Below are 17,199 nucleotides of genomic sequence, written 5' to 3' on the forward strand. Positions count from 1 at the left end.
AATTTTAGTACAGTCGCTGTGAAGCAAAAAAATCTATTAGAGCAAAAGCGCCGTGTATTTTTCCGAGCAGAGCTCCATTTGAGGTGCAGTTAGTCAGTAGAGTAGTTTAGATAACAAATATATTATAACTCATGAAACATGTATTTAAGACTATTAGTTCTGAAGACCAAAGAGAAGATAGTATTTACGCCAAAACTTAGTATATCACCAAAATATTAGCACAAATCTAGTAGACTGTTTAAAGCTTTGGTGAAAATTCTTGGATGTACTGATCACCTAAACTTTTAGAATAAAGTGCTTGTTTAAACAATTTTGCTTTGTACAGGTCCAGGTTAATAGTTTATGTGGTCCCCATTTGGCTAATATCAACATTTTGTTGACCTAAATCGAGTCGGTAGAGACTTAACTAAACATTGCATGCAGTTATGTGCAAATCCATTAGATGTGTGATCATAAGCTATGCACTAAAATGGCCGAGCTTATTTCATTATTAGTGCATGACAATAATTACCGCACACGTGCGGTTTTCGTAGTCACTGCGCCACTGTCATTTTGGCGCGTACTCGACTAATAGCGTACACTCTACATAACAATGAATACACATTTATGTTTAGAAATACAGATGTATACTTAATTTGAAATTAAAGTAAGTTTGTCATGTGTAAATAAAAATAGAATTAAAATACATTATAAAAATTTAGATTAGCATAATACCATGAATTCTACGTTTAAAGATTTAAATCTTCTGGATAAAGTACATATGTAGATAAATTGTTATTATCTCAACTAGAAGTATAATAGGTACCTATCTTCCATTTAATTTCGGCACCTAAGTCTTCGTCCGCGTCGTGTTACCACGAGTCCTTTGACATTGAAATCACAGTTAGTTTGCCTGTGGATGGGTTCATCTACCCCAATTAGTTCAAGTCTTAGCAAGCTTTGTCTGGAATACATCTAAGCACGTCTAACACGAGCCCACCTCTCTATGTCACACCTGGCGCGAAATCCTTCTTTGGAATACTAATTCAAAAGTCGATACTTTGATCCTCTTCGTCCCGTGTTAAGTATTTCTGCAAGGAATTTGATAGTGGGTTGTTGTTTTACAAATCCATGCGACGAACATCCAGCCATTACTACTACTACTAGGTACTACGAAAACAATTAGTCCTTCCTGATAGGTATTACCTACTATTGCTTCCTTAAAGGTAAACATATTAAAATTCATAATTAGGAAGTAGATGGAGCCCTAACTATTCTTGTAAACTGGAGTGGGTATTAATAACTATTATTTCTTGATTTTGCGTAGGTACCTGTATAAATTTATATCACACAATGATAATAATAACAAGGAAACATTAAGGTAGGAAAATTCAAATTTAAGAATTCTTAAATTGAATTATTGTTACACTCACGAACTTTAGAAAGCTTCAGCCCCTATTTGAGTGCCATTATTATTATTATTGCTGGTTCCTAAAAAAAAGAATCCGTTATTTGCTCTCGATTCTTCGACTAAGTAGGTACATATTCATGTAACAGGCAGACTGAGTTTTGCATGTATAATAAATATCGAAATGAAACATGTGGTAAAACAAATTGTTATAGGTATACGCTCTTTCAGATGGAAATCCGAGAGAGATCGGGAGAGAAATCACGTTTGTCCGTTTTAAATAAAAGTATCAATCCATTTCAGTCCCCGATCACAATCTATCTAAATCAAATATATTAGGTGGGTTGAACTATTCATTGGCAATGTTGGAACAAGTTTTGCATTAAACGGCAGCGCAGCCGAGCTGCGGCTGCATTGAATTGTGCGGTACTTAGTTGTTATTGTTGGTGATCAAGTCAATTTCGCAGCGAGCCAAATCGAAACAACCGCTATTTAGTGAACCACGTTCTATGCTCTGGATATGGCGTGTAGCGTGTTCGGATAATAGAGCGCTTAGTAGCTATACTTGTTCCTACCTATTGTTTGTTAGGTATCTTTCGCTTAAAACAGAGTTAACAGATATACATATCTATACGTGATATTATGTAGCACTAATCTTCAAATGCAGTAAAATATTTAACTTGTTTGCTATATACAAGCATGTTTCCCTTCAGGGAATGAAGCTATCTTCACCATTTAAGGTAGTTCCTTTCATAGCCCATCACTTTTATCAACTCTGTATAACAACACCCACCGAGTTATGAATAAAAAATATAAAAAAGAAGGTATAAATGAAGATACTTTTATTTCAATTTATTAATAATAAGATCCGATACAGATCTGTGTTTTTTTTTTCAGCGTCAAACAAACAGCAATATATTATAAGGGCTGTCCTTGAAAGCCACTCGTACCACCCATACAGGGACAGCTGTGAAACCAGCCTAATAGTAATCCGCCTTATTAAAGTATAGATATAGAGATATAAAGAAGGTAGGTAATCTTCTTTTTATCTGTTCTTACATAAGTAGGTAGCTACTTACATACATAATCTGCCTTAATAGTCTCTTTAATTCTCAGGTCAGGCCCAATTCAAACGCTTTTGGGTACTTCCAATTATTGTTCTTCGAATGTAGCTACCTACCTGATACAATGCCAATGGACTCGCAGCCTGTTACCGAGGACTAACATGTATCTCTGCCCCAATCTTCAGGCTTCGGACAAAATCGACGTGATGTTTTATCTTTTAAAAAGACAACTCTCGCACTAAGAATTGCTCTTGTGTCGCGGGGACTTTTACAAACATACAACGGACAGAAAGTACAACCAGACCCTAAACAAATATTTGTGGATCGCACAAATAATTGTTCCGTATGGGCATCGAAACCACGACCTCCTGGTGCAATGGTAGCGGCGTGACGACCTAAACCATTGCGCCATGGAGGCAGTCGGTGTTATATAATTACAAAATAATATGTTTGTAAAAGAGTCAAATCTCTACCTACTTTTACGGCTGGTCTCTACTGCGGGTAAGGTACTTATCTATAGGGTAACTTAACTGGAATACTTTTTTCGCTTTACTCATTCATACAGTTACACACTTCGTGTTAAATTTAAATAACATAGCATCAACAAACTGAAAATGTATCTCAATAAATGTCTTGTAAATAGTTATATACTCTGGCAACACCGGTGTGAAAAAGTCTCATGCTCTCTCAACGATGCCGTTGACTCGTCTCGCCCGACGGCTATACAGGTTTTTTAATCTGTCTTTGTTGATCTTTGAGAGCCATTGTTTGAGAATATAATCAAAATATTAAAGTTATTCATGGGAGTTAGAATAGTGTGTTGTGCTTGTTTTAAAACTGTGCCTTATTTAATCTAAATGATTATACTATAACGTTACATTGAAATAAACACATGAAAGTTACGACGACTGACGTGCATTTGTTTTCATTATGACGAAACGCCGAAGAATTCTTCACGCCGACAAAATAATTCAAAATGTTATGAATGTGTTTTGTTTATTAATGTTCCTGCAGCTAAGAGGTCAGTTTACATGATTTTATAAGAAGTATTTTCAATTCGAACTCCTCTATACACACGGCAGAAATAACTCACAACTTAGTGACAACCTTCATGAATTATAATTTATTGCTTTTAAGCTAGTCCTTTCCAACTGATAAATTCGTGCTTGCGCGTATTTGTGGAGTAATATCATAACATATAATAATTTCCTAACCTTCTTCTATTTTAGACCTAAACAACAACATTTGTGTTTGCGTTTCTGGCCGTGTCTGAGATATATAGCAGTAGTTAAAGCAAACGAAAGGCATTTATGAATAGTTTGTAAGCATTTAGCAACACGAGTAGATCAATCAAGTTATAAAGTTTTCAAGTATTAAAAATGCATAAATCCTAATCCTAAGCCTTATCAAAAAGATTAAGATATAATAAATAAACCTACCTAGTGATGAGCAGGAATAATGGCTTATATGTGTTAATAACGATACTAATTGCAAATCATTTCTGTAGGTAGTAAATTAAATTGTTTATATTTACAAAATCCATTGTGACAGTTGAGGAATTTAAAGATGCACTAATGAAATGTTTAATTTTTACAGGTTACTATTCAGTAGTGAGCAATCCTATATTGTTATATTCTACAGCATCAGATATAAGAGTAGCGAATACATCAAAACTCAGTAAAGTGAACACCATAGTCAAAGGCCTGGAACAAGGGTCTGCAGTAGACTTCTTGCACAGTAAAGATCTCATTTGCTGGTCAGATCAAACTGCAGAATTGATACAATGTATGAGCTATAATGAAACCCATGTGGGAGAAAAAGTGAGTATATTTATATGTTCACTTACTTGTTTGAAGTATCTGTTTGTTGTGTCAAAAAGCCCCTTGTGAAACAAATCATCAAATTAAAAGCTATAAAATATAGCTATAGCTATGGCTTATAGTTGTCTGTTTACATTGCTTTTGGCCAATTAGGTACTCCCATTTAGTATAAGTATGGTAAGTTTAAGAAATGACATATTAGCAGAATGTTATAGTTTGTTGCAACGGAGGGTAGCCATTGGCATTTGTTTTAATAATGTTCTCACATTAATAATTGATTGTACTTTCAGGTTAGAATAGTTTCCGAAGGGTTAATTACACCTACAGGTATAGCCATAGACTGGTATACAGATAAAATATACTGGACAGATGGAGAGACTAATAAGATAGAAGTTATTAGTATAAAACAGAAATATAGAAAAGTATTATTCTGGTCCGAAGTGGATTTAGCCAGAGCCATTGCTGTTGTTCCTAAAGAAGGGTATGTATTAGTGCAATGATTAATATGAATAAGTATTTAATTCTTTTCTCTTGTCTCTACTAGGAGGCACAATTTTTTGTATGTATGTATGAATAAGTATACTGACCTTTCATCAATTCATAACAAAACTTATCCTATAGGCTATATTTTTATTTCAATTTCTGTATGTATCAAATAGGAAGTACATTGACATCAAAACATCTGTTCCTCTTTTTGCAGTTTAATGTTTTGGACTGACTGGGGTGAGGTGCCCAAAATCGAAAGGGCCGGAATGAATGGTGATCCTACGACTCGTAAAATTATTGTCAAAGAGAATATTTTCTGGCCCAATGGTATCACAATAGACTATGACAAGAACCTAATTTATTGGGTTGACGCTAAGTTGCATTTTGTTGATGTTATTGACTTCAATGGAGAGAAAAGGAAGAGTGTTGTCAAGGAAGATCTTGTGTATCCATATGCTCTTGCTTTTTATAATAACAAACTATATTGGACTGATTGGAAAACATGGTAATTATTAATAACTGATAAATTCTTTTCAAATTAATTATTATCTTCATTAATTTTATTATTAGTCTTACATAAAATAATACTGTCACTAATTAGCCTTTGACAAAAAAAATATTCTATTGCATTTTTGTTTGGAAATTTGTGTAATGGAGTAGTATTAAAAATTAATCAAATTCTTTGATTATAAATATTTTGTAAAGTCTTTAATGAACTTTTACCATTCAGGTCAATTCATACTTGGGATATATCAACAAATGGTCCAATGAAAGAGCTGATAAAGTCTGACCCAGTGCCTGTGGACCTTAAAGTATATGATGGAAGTAGACAACTAATGCCTACGGGCGATTACCCATGCAAAGTCAACAATGGAGGCTGTTCACATCTTTGCTTGCTGTCACCAAAACCACCAGGTAATTGTGTAGCTAATTTATATTAATTGATAGTATAGAATAAGTTATTTAGTGTCGAAATAACCAGAATAACAAATAATACATTTAAGTCAATGGAGCTTTGAAAATAACAACTAAATAAATATGAAGAAAAGCCATTGCTGGAAATGGCAGCTTTAAGATTGCTGTCCTAAGTTCCTCACTAGATAAATCACTGTGTGTATTAACTACTAAAGAGCCTTTATGTAATAAAACAAGACAACCTTTTATCTAAAAAGATTCAAAACTAAAAAATCTAATCTTACTTTTTTTGCTTTTAGGCTATCAATGTGCCTGTCCAACTGGCTCAAAGTTGAAGGAGAACAGCAACACCACCTGCTATAATAGCCCACAGTCCCTGCTCATTGTCGCACAACGCTCGGCCATATCGAAGATATCACTAGACTCTCCTGACTTTACACCTTACACACTCCCTCTGAAAGACTTGAAGAGAGCTCTCACTGTGGATTTTGATCCTAAGAATGAGTATATTTATTGGGCTGATAGTTCGGTGAGTTATTTGTTTACATAATGTGCCCCACTGTAAAAAAAATTATATGTGTTTCGATCTCCAAAGTTTTCTCCTATGTTAGACTAAAATCCTACATTATTATATCCTCGTTATTAAAGTGTGCAATACATAAATTGATTTATATTATTCATACATAGTTCTAACAACCTCATATTATCTTTCTCATACTCTATGAGGATTGTAGGTACTGTTAAGTAAACTGCAGTGTATAACATGCTGGAAAAAAGTTACAATTATTGTTTTTTTATCAGGCTAAAACCATATCGCGAGCGCGCCTGGACGGCAGTGAACAAACAGTAGTGATCCACAGTACTGGGGTGCCTGACAGCATCGCTATTGATCCATTAGCTAGAAACATCTATTGGACAGACCCTGCAACAGACACTATCAATGTAGCCAGACTTGATGGCAGCTCTAGGAAGGTAATATAAATCATCCAGATAAAACAAGATCAGCTTAATCCATCCGATTTTCAATCAATTATAATATTATAATATAAATATAAAATAAATTGGACCAACTAATGTCCCACTGCTGGGCAAGGGTCCACTCCCGGAATGAGGGAGTGGTAGGACCTTTAGTTCACTATACTGGCTAAGTCCAGGTTGGGTTCTATGTACGACTAGTAAATTTAAGTTAGCAAAGAAATCACATCAGAGTCATTATATTGTGTTACTTCTAAACAAATATGTCCAACGTTTTTATAATTTTTTAAATATTATTATAACATTGTAGGTGATTATCCACAACGAACTGTTAGATCCTCGCGCCATAGCGTTACATCCGACAGCCGGCTGGATGTTTTGGTCCGACTGGAACGAAAAGAAGCCTAAGATTGAACGGGCCAACTTGGATGGTAGTGGACGAATGTTACTTGTATCGGAGAAACTCGCTTGGCCGAACGGTATCGCCCTGGACACTGTTAATAACAAACTATACTGGGGCGACGCTAGAACACACAAGATTGAGGTATTAACTTTTTCATTTCTGCAAAAATATTACTTGCCCTAATATTGTACCTCAAATTATGTGGTAAATAAAGAGTAATCTTTGTATAATAGGTTAGTTAACGAATGTTTGCTTCTAGGTGTGTAACATGGACGGAACAGAAAGGCGAGAGTTGCACAACAGTGAAATATTGCACATCTTCGGTCTTACTCTACTGGGAGAACACCTGTACTGGACTGATATGCAGAAACGAACTCTAGATAGAATAAATAAAAATACAGGTTAATATTATAACTCTAAGTAATCTGGGGGCACGGAAGTGCCCCCGCAAGTCGAGCAAAAAAAAAGCGGCACGGCCGTAACATCCTTTTCTCGAAGCAATTCGGGCTATTTTTGACACCCCTATAATTTCGTTGTGGATAAAACAAGAAGCCTGGATTTTCAGCAACTAATCAGTCATTGTATAAACACGGTATATTTTAAATTTCAGTCAATTTGAACCAGTAGTTTAAGAATGACAACTTGTTAAAATTTTGAATTTTGTCACTCACTGATTCACTGACTCACTGACTCACCGATCATCAAAAGTCTAAGGTACTTCTAGCAGATTTAGAAGCTTAAAATTTAGAATACAAATAGGGTTTAGTGTCTTAATCATGGGAAAAATCAAATATTTTTTAATTTCGGTCCAGTTTTCTAAATACACCAACTGCAACAATAACTTTGTAATCCCATATAAATGTATAAGATTACAAGGTTACATTTGCAGTTAATGAATTATTATTACTGTAGAAAATAAAATAAATAGGTGTAAATAGGTACCTACTATATGAGGCATAACGGGAGGGGGTATAGGGTAGGTAAGGGTGTTTAGCTCATGAAACTGAACAACATTCCCATAGGAAAATATGTTGAATTATGAAAAAAAAAAGTCTTTCCATACAAATTGGACTTATGTTCGCTCTACAAAAAGAAGTGAGATGCCATCAAAAACATTCTGTAAAAAACTCAAGTCTCGCCGTAAAAAGTTGTGAGATCTATATAATACCAAGTCGATTAATCTATTTAGTCTCTACTTAAAGGACCTTATGTCTCAAGTTATTACGTATGTTATTATCATGCCAATTTAAAAAATAATACCTTTAAAACAAATAGATCGACTTGGTCATCGCAAGAAAACACAAATTCGCCATTAACATTTCAGAAGCATTAACACCTCGTCGTGCTGTGTAGTGTGATACATACTAATAATCAAATCATGCGATGGCCAGATCGGTCTATTTGTTTTAAAGGTATTTATTTCTAAATTGGCATGATAATAACATACGTAATAACTTGAGACATAAGGTCCTTTAAGTAGAGACTAAATAGATTAATCGACTTGGTATTATATAGATCTCACAACTTTTTACGGCGAGACTTGAGTTTTTTACAGAATGTTTTTGATGGCATAGGATATTCTATAAATGCTTAGAATCTTCTCATGACCTGCATGTTAGTGAGAACATTATTGACGTGTGCATGGTAGTTGAAACAAAAAGCAAAAGTAGGTTTAGTGTTTCTACATTCAAAGAAACAAGTCTGTCAAGTTTATATGTCTATATACCTATTACATTGCAAATCAAATTTGAGATATTTCGGTACCAGCTAATAATGTTTTCAATTTTGTAGTCTGAAGATATTAACTGATAATTATAATAATATGACTACACAAATATTCTTGCTGTACATCGCGTGCGTTCTATTTTCTAACTTCGACACTTCCTAGGTCTAGAAAGGCAACCAGTGGTAGAACAAATGGCGAACATGATGGGAGTCAAAGCATTTAGGCTGGGTGACTCATACGGCTGGAACCAGTGCGCGGAGAACAACGGCGGCTGCTCGCATCTCTGCTTCAATACTCCAGAACATTATGTCTGCACTTGTCCTTTAGGTATGTGTATTATTACTAACTAGCTGACTCGCGCACCTTTGCTTGCGTCAAATAAGAGAGAATGGGTCAAAAATTTCCCCGTTTTTGTAACATAGTACTCTGCTCCTATTGATCGTAGCGTGATGATATAACCTATAGCCTTCCTCGATAAATGGACTATCTAAGATTGAAAGAATTTTTCAAATCGGACCAGTAGGTCCTGAGATTAGCGCGTTCAAACAAACAAACTCTTCAGCTCTATAATATTAGTATAGATAGATATTTTAACAAACTAAACTGACGGTAGCCGGTTTGATACAGCTACTTTATATTGGAAAACCACATTGTTATCATTTATAATACTACACAAAGCACTACAAGTTGTGAGTGAGATCTTCATTTAGCATCAAAACTTACACATAATTGTAACATTTTAGGTTTAGAACTGGGAAAAGATAAGAAAACTTGTGTTGAACCGGACGCATTTCTAGTGTACAGCCGCAAGAACGTTATTGGACATATAAGTATTGAAAACGAAGGCAACGACGCTGTGTTACCGCTAAAGGACTTGAAGGAAGTCAGGTAAAAAAACTTAACAACTTTGGTCACAAATATTCAAAATGTTTATGGCCACTTTGACTGCCACTATCGCTCAACAAGCTGGAGGCAATTTGTAAATAAAAATCAAAGTCAAATTAAATGTTTATAATAATTCCAGTGCATTAGCTGTACATGTGTCTGGATCTAAATTGTACTGGTCGGACAGTAAGACGAAAACTATCAACAGATGTTCTATAAATGGATCTAATATGGAAAAAGTTCTCGAATGGATGGGTCTAGTTGAAGGTAAGATTTATTGACATTTGAAATTCGATTTAAATTTTGACATTATGACTGACTTCTCAATCATTAACACTCATATTATTACGGGTCAAAATCTTGTTTTTCTAATGCTAAGTTAGGTTAACCAATGAACAATATTCTCTACCAACTTTACTAATTAATACGAAACCGCCTGAAACTTGGGATTAACTAGATTCATAGATTATAATAATATCCCGGAAAAAAAACCTACTTTTTTAAACTGTTAAAAGAAATGTGGACATGGGAATTGTACGGAAAATAATTATCTTCATACTGAAAAACCCCCTTAAATCCATCATATTTTAATAGGTACCCTTAAAAAAATCTTCGTCATCTGATGTTAAAGTGACTAGGTATAATAATTAATCATGTCGTATTCCCTAGGTCTAGCTATAGACTGGTCGGCACAGAACATCTACTGGACTGACACGGCAACGCAACGTATCGAAGTAGCGAGGTTAGACGGCTCCAGTCGACGAGCACTCATTTGGCAAGGGCTCAAGAAACCTAAGAGCATTGTACTGGACCCTAAGAGAGGGTAAGTAAAAAACTGTACCATTATTTTTTGTGCAATCGTAGCACAACTTCAAACTAGCCATTTTATCTTAGTCACTGGGAGGCACATATGGACTGCGTAACTGCTACGAAACCAGCTTTACGCTTTATCTAACTTTTTTGTCATATTCAATTACATATTATTTTATTACTCTTTATTATTACAGCTTCATGTATTGGTCAGAATTGGGTTCGAAGAGCATAAAACGTGCCGGAATGGACGGTTCTTCTCCAACCATTCTCATAGAACAAGTGGGGAAAGTTCACTCTCTGGCCATAGACTACGAGAAACGTGCCATATACTGGGCCGCTTTAGACCCGCCTGCCATAGAGTTTGCTTACCTAAACGGAACAGGAAGAAAGATTCTAGTCAATAATGTGTCTATGCCTTATACCTTGGCTCTACATAACGATAAAATATATTGGGGCGATTGGAACATCGGTAAGTACGCTAGTTTAGTTCCTACAGTCTAAACATTTATTTTTATCTCGCTCCCTTCGATAATGTCATTCCCCCGCATCGTGACGCGTTTGCTTTAATTTTACTGTATTTTAACTCACTATGAAAATCTTCGATGCCAATATGGACAAACCACATTCGCAACATTCGCATACGGCAAGTTTAATCCTTCAAGGCCAAAACAAACTGATATGCGTATTAGGCAGAAAATATACCAAAATATCCTTTTCTATTTTGAAACTACACCGTTCCCGTTGATACGATCCATTCGTAATAATTAGGTACGGTGGAATCCGCATCGAAGTCGGACGGCGGGTCGCGCAAGGTGATCCACAGCGGCGTGGAGTACATCTCGGAGCTGAAGGTGTTCGGGCGCTGGCGCGCGGCCACCACGCAGTGCGGCGCCGACAACGGCGGCTGCGCGCACCTGTGCCTGGCCGCGCCCGGCGCCGCGCCCGCCTACCGCTGCGCCTGCCCCGCGCACTACCGCCTGGCGCGCGACAACCTCACCTGCGCCGGTACGTGCCGCACTCTCACTGCTCACTGTCCACTGGCTCGCACCTCCCGGTGACGGAACGATCCTGTCGCTGTTCATATCTGAACATGTTTCGTTACAATTATTAAAATAAGTAGCTAGGTTTGGAAAAACGGCGATTTATAACGTAATTCAAATATGTATATTGTATTTTTTCCTTTTCTGATTCTCTCTTCCATTTCTTTTTATATATTCATCGATTTATGTGGACGTGGCTGTTACAGAACCCGAAGAATTTTTACTGTTCGCCCAAAAGAACGCAATAGGCCGAATAGTAGTGGCTAATGGAGAATGTAACGACGCTTACATACCGCTGACAGGACTCAAAAATGTCAAAACTATTGACTACGACCCCTTAAACAAGTAAGTATCATCGCTTTACCGAACTTTTTTGCCTTAATAATAATATGACGAAAGATGAACCGAAACGATTAACAAAACAAAATATTCATTCCAGACACCTCTATTGGATGGATGAAGACTCCCACTCTATACGGCGAGTGCCTATATCCTACTCCGTCACTTCTGCTGTAACTGACGCCACCACCGTTGTCACTGGTCTCACCAGACCGTTTCACATGGTTCTCGACGTCCTCGGACGGGCCTTGTACTGGACGTGTGCCGATACAGACTCCATTAATGCTACTTCTATCGACAATAACTCGTCCTCAGGAGTGATTTTGAGAGGCGACAATATGATGCCGCGCCACTTGGCCTTTCATCAGACAAAAAGGTATAATTAAAGAGATATAATGTTATTTTACTACCATTTTACAATCACACGTTTCGCTTGAGTATAATTATAGCATCAAGATAATAGTAAGAGTTGAAAATCGTAAAACATTTTGATGCAATAAGTTCTTCAAAACTGTTCTTTAGAACTCTCAGGCATGCAAGATTGCATCAAGATGTTTTCCGTCACCGTTGGAATAAGTGATAATTATTTCTATTACACATATAACTTCGAAAGTCGGTGTTGTCTCGGTTTCGAACCTTCAACCACTTGCGTAACTTATACCACTCGGCTATCAATAACTTCGTAACGAAAATGAAATTGGTATTCAGATATCTGATATGGAACGACGCGGGTCTCGGTGTCATCATGCGCGCCAACGTCGACGGAACGTCCCGCACGGAACTGGCGCGGGCCAGCAACGCCACCGCGCTCACCGTCGACCAGACCACCGGCACCGTGTACTGGGCCGTCAACAGGCAGATACACGCGGTCGATCTCGACGCCTCCAACAAGTGAGTCGACGCAATCTCGGAAGCGCATCCGATAATATAGATCGTTTTCGACGCGCAGGAACCTTCGAACGCGAGCGACCGAGTTGACCGGGGCGCGTTTAACGTTTCAGACGCGTCGTGTGGCAGGGCGGCTGGGCCGGCACGCTGGCCACGTACGGCGGCTGGGTGTACTTCAGCGGCGGCGAGCGCGCGCTCATGCGCGTGGCGCTGCACCGGCGCGAGGCGCCCGCCGCGCCCGTGGCGCACGTGGCCCGCCTCGTGGCCGCGCGCCACGTGCCGCGCCTGGAGCGCGCGCACCCCTGCTTCCTGGGCGGCGCGTGCGGCGGCGCGCCGGGCGCGTGCGGCGCGGGCGGCGCGTGCGGCTGCGCGCTGGGCTGCGGCGCCGCGCCCCGCGCCTGCGCGCCGCACCGCTTCCTGTGCGACGCCGCCGCGCCCGAGCCGCGCTGCATCCCGCTGCACTGGAAGTGAGTCCCGCCGGGACCCGCGCTCGCCCCGCGCGACCCTCCGCCGAGCGATACTGACCGGTGCCGATCTTTGTTCAGGTGCGACGGACAGAAGGACTGCGAGAACGGCGCGGACGAGAGCGAGTGCGGCGCGTGCGTGGCGGGGCTGCGCTGCGCCGACGGCTCGTGTGCGGCCGCGCTGGGCGCCTGCGACTCCGGCGCTTACTGTGAACGAGCTCCTCTACCGGACGCGTTTAGGTACGTCGCGCGATTTAAAAGTGCTCGTTTTCGAGAATATTTCTATTCTAATGTTGACTAAGTAGTCGACGACGCTAGTATATAACTGCGTTTGATCCTAATTAGCGAAAAAAAAATTTATTGGACATAAACGTTTAATACGCTTCTCGTCGTCGTCACCAGATGTGACGAGAGATTGTGCCTGGCGGCGCGGCTGCTGTGCGACGGACGCCAGCACTGCGAGGACGGCTCCGACGAAGCGGTCGCCACCTGCGGCTACGCGCAGAAGGACCAAGTCAGTCTCGCTAATTTACCGTCTTCACTCCTCTGATTTTTATAATTTTCGTTCGCCGTATACGTTCGTATATCCGAATAGTATACGAGAGAATCGGTCGGTCCCTAAACGTACGTCGTTCGGCGACAGGTGGTGAGCGGCGCGCGGCAGTCGAACGCGTTCGTGGTGTGCGGCGCGATCGTGGGCGCGGCGGGCGGGCTGGGCGCGGCGTGGGCGGCGCTGCGGCGCTGGCGCCGGGCCGCGCGCCCGCCCGCGCCGCGCCGCGCCTCGCCGCTGTCGCCGCTGCGCGTGCCGCCCGCCGCGCGCGCGCTCGTCGCCACCAAGCGCGAGCCCGAGCGCGCGCGCCCGCTCGGCGCCAGCACCACCGAGTGAGTATAAGAGGCGGGGGGAGAACCGCTTTCATATTTCGGATATCATTGATCCCTGCGAGCAAACAAACGTGTTATTTTATTTAACTACTGCATTCAAAAGTTTTTACTAAAACTACTGAATGAACTGATATAATATATATCGCTCCGCTCGAACGGACCGAGCGCTTATCCTAGTTCGTCGTTTTCGACGTTTCGCTCGTTTCGACGTAAGCGTACAGACGGCGCGCTTCGAACTCATTTCACGAACGAGAGTCTCCATACTACTTAGCCGTGGACGTTTCTACAAGCTAGCAATTAGCGCCTGCGCAGCGCGCGTTCGGATGATATTCTGAGAGCGCGCGTCTGATGGGCGCCTTCATGTGTACAGTCTCGACTACGCTCCTCGTTCCCACACCGCCTAACGTGTGGTCGCTCCCGCAGCACGTCGGAGAGCAGCTGCGCGCGCTACCCGCGGCCCACGGCCAACCCGCCGCCGTCGCCGGCCACGGGCAGCGACGGCGCGGCCCCGCGGCGCCGCGCCTACCGCCACTACCGCGCCAGCAACCGGCCGCCGCCGCCCACGCCGGCCTCCACGGACGCCTGCGAGTCCGAGCCCGAGCCCGCCGCCCGCGCGCCGCCGCCGTCCCCCGCGCCGCTGCTGTACTGAGCGCGACTCGACTAAATTACTGGTAAAAACGTTTATTTTTATTATAAAAGTACCGTGTACCGTTTTATAACTGAAGGTCAAAATTGTGCCACTTACGACGCAATCATTTTATTTGTCGATCTCTGTAGGAGTAATTACTGCCTTAAAAGTAGAGATTTAAACGGCAACGAAACGAGTTGAAACCGAATGGTTACCGTATTGATCATTTTGGAACGGGTAATCTTATGCCATAATTATACTATGTAGCTGAAATAAACTATTATATTTGTGCCAGCTATGAGTCGAATAAAGTTAAAAACTATTAACTTATAATATCTTCATCCACAACCCTGTGGTTTATTTTGAAAGGGGTAGCATTTGTCCTATCCCCAATACCAAACAGTATCAAAATTGCTTAATCATTTGGGTGTGAAACAACGAAGGAAGGACAAACAAACAAAAAAATATGTTTTTGCTTTGTAAAATTGGTACAGATTGCAACACTTGTTGAATTGAAAATAGTTTACATTATTGTTATTAATTAAAATCCTGTAGATAGACTTAAATAGAAATAGTAAATTAATACAGTAATTGTTAAAAGTGCTAAATTTATTGCGTTATTATGAAAAGCATGTACAGAAACTGTGGTATTTATTGCTGGTCCCCTACTACTCACATAATATTGTAAGTTCTCGATTAAAAATATAACATACTTATTTAAAAAAATATCTTATACCTAGTGTTACCTTTAAATGTGTCCATTGTCAATAGTTCACTTCAGAGTATCGATACGCCCCTAATTATGTAATTCCTGTGAAACAAAGATAAACAGGTGTCTGATCTAGAACTATCTTCTGTGCTGTACAATATGCAGTACTAAATATGAAACAACTCTTATCGACCAATATGTATGTAACATGTATCAAATATGGATATTTGAGAACTACACGTGCATTACGTGACGTTGATAATAAAATTATTCATTTCTCTATGAGTCAACATTAAGTTGTGAGGGGCGGAAAATGTTGATACAATGACATGTGAAATTTCGATTTGGTGCTATTTCACTGTTCGTGCCTCAATTATAGATATAAGAATAAATCTCTGTTATTTGTAATATAATAATTTAAGATCTAAGTATAAACACATCGAATTATGATAATCTTAACAAACTTATAGTACTAATTGACCCATAGCACGTTTTCTTACAGTCTGTCCTCGGCCAAGTTTACTTTTTATTATGGCTTGGCAATTTATGGCTTATAATTTTCAAAGTCGAAAATTAACATATCAAGTGTTACAAATGCACTAGGTACTTAATAATACTGTTGTCGTCTAGTTAACATTTGTCATTAATTATATGTGTTTCTACTTCACTTGTAAATACATTTTTGTAAACATTTTTATGATGTAATTAATCAATAAATATATTAACTATTATTAATAAGTTACAAACATATTGATAGTCTTGTTTCGTCATCATGGGCTTGTTATTCAGATGATTTATCATCTTACAATTTTTTATAAACCTAATTTGATTACACATTATCCCTATGTGTAGGACCCGTGCAAGACCCGTATCTATTTCAAATTCGTATGTTAAAAATATTTTTATGTTATCCTGCCGAGATGTTTTTGAATTGTGACATATCCCGATTGCAATGTGTAGTTATGTCTTACAATATAGAAATTGCGTCTTGTTAAACGGGCAGCTAAACATGTTACACAGTGCAGCCGAAAAACTTCACTACATGGCGGCTAATGACGATATTAAATAAAATATAAAAAATTATAATTGGTTAATAAAATAACAGACAGATCTCTGTAAAGAGGTAGATAGTCATGTTGTTGATTGTCAGTATTATCGACGACGTATAAATTATATCAAATAATAATATTTAAGTATGTATCTGATTACAATTGAATTAATTTATGTTTAACTCAACACATGTAACTTAACGTTCGTTTACGACGCGAAACACTTAAAATCATTCCCATCGCAGTTACATAATTATTCAAATGCAATATTATTATAATAACAGTAAATTGTCACAGATCGTTTGACAATAAACGACGTTTGCGCAAAGTAAAGAATAGAAAAACGTTTAAACTAAAGTTAATTTACCATACCAAATAACTTTTCCTTTTAATTTTTCTTAGATTAATATTGCCTTCGCACAAATTCGCACTCGTCATTATGTGATCATTCGCAGCTGCCATCAATGCTTGCATTTATCCTAATTTGTTGTATAAATAGTTTAAGTAGCTGATAAAATAAATAATTATTTCGATTCTTATAAAATTTTAAACTGACTGATTGTGAGATTTTTATAATAAAACTTTTGTACCTGTTACTATATTGTTTTATTTATTTATTGTCAATCCACCAAGAAATTCCTATCAAGACATCGTCCCTTTTGTTCTTATCTTTAATTTTGATAAGACACTAGAATACCGAACTATTTGGGAAGTTACTTTGAATAA

The 17,199-nt window shown here is 39.0% G+C and overlaps 1 protein-coding gene across 1 annotated transcript; it reads left to right on the top strand.

Annotated features, from left to right (window-relative positions):
* The first annotated feature begins 3,152 nt into the window (after positions 1-3,152).
* On the top strand, positions 3,153-17,069 carry arr (low-density lipoprotein receptor-related protein 6). The gene is made up of 23 exons (XM_076116368.1): positions 3,153-3,472; positions 4,048-4,271; positions 4,562-4,752; positions 4,972-5,262; positions 5,488-5,672; positions 5,972-6,201; positions 6,474-6,644; positions 6,958-7,191; positions 7,310-7,451; positions 8,939-9,103; positions 9,520-9,664; positions 9,801-9,928; positions 10,331-10,484; positions 10,669-10,943; positions 11,243-11,479; positions 11,721-11,859; positions 11,954-12,229; positions 12,562-12,744; positions 12,855-13,208; positions 13,287-13,445; positions 13,608-13,719; positions 13,849-14,087; positions 14,511-17,069. The coding sequence occupies exons 1-23, from the start codon at positions 3,382-3,384 to the stop codon at positions 14,734-14,736; spliced, it is 4,551 nt and encodes a 1,516-aa protein (XP_075972483.1). The 5' UTR covers positions 3,153-3,381; the 3' UTR covers positions 14,737-17,069.
* Positions 17,070-17,199: the final 130 nt, after the last annotated feature.

The sequence above is a fragment of the Anticarsia gemmatalis genome, chromosome 7 (assembly GCF_050436995.1).
Source record: "Anticarsia gemmatalis isolate Benzon Research Colony breed Stoneville strain chromosome 7, ilAntGemm2 primary, whole genome shotgun sequence".
In the NCBI taxonomy this organism is placed as follows: Eukaryota; Metazoa; Arthropoda; class Insecta; order Lepidoptera; family Erebidae; genus Anticarsia; species Anticarsia gemmatalis.

Excerpts from the sequence above, each read along its gene's own strand:
- arr (XM_076116368.1), top strand. The coding sequence starts at position 3,382 with ATGACGAAACGCCGAAGAATTCTTCACGCCGACAAAATAATTCAAAAT. Across the intron at positions 3,473-4,047 it reads AATGTTCCTGCAGCTAAGAG|GTTACTATTCAGTAGTGAGC; the intron begins GTCAGTTTACAT and ends TAATTTTTACAG. Across the intron at positions 11,860-11,953 it reads GACTACGACCCCTTAAACAA|ACACCTCTATTGGATGGATG; the intron begins GTAAGTATCATC and ends TATTCATTCCAG.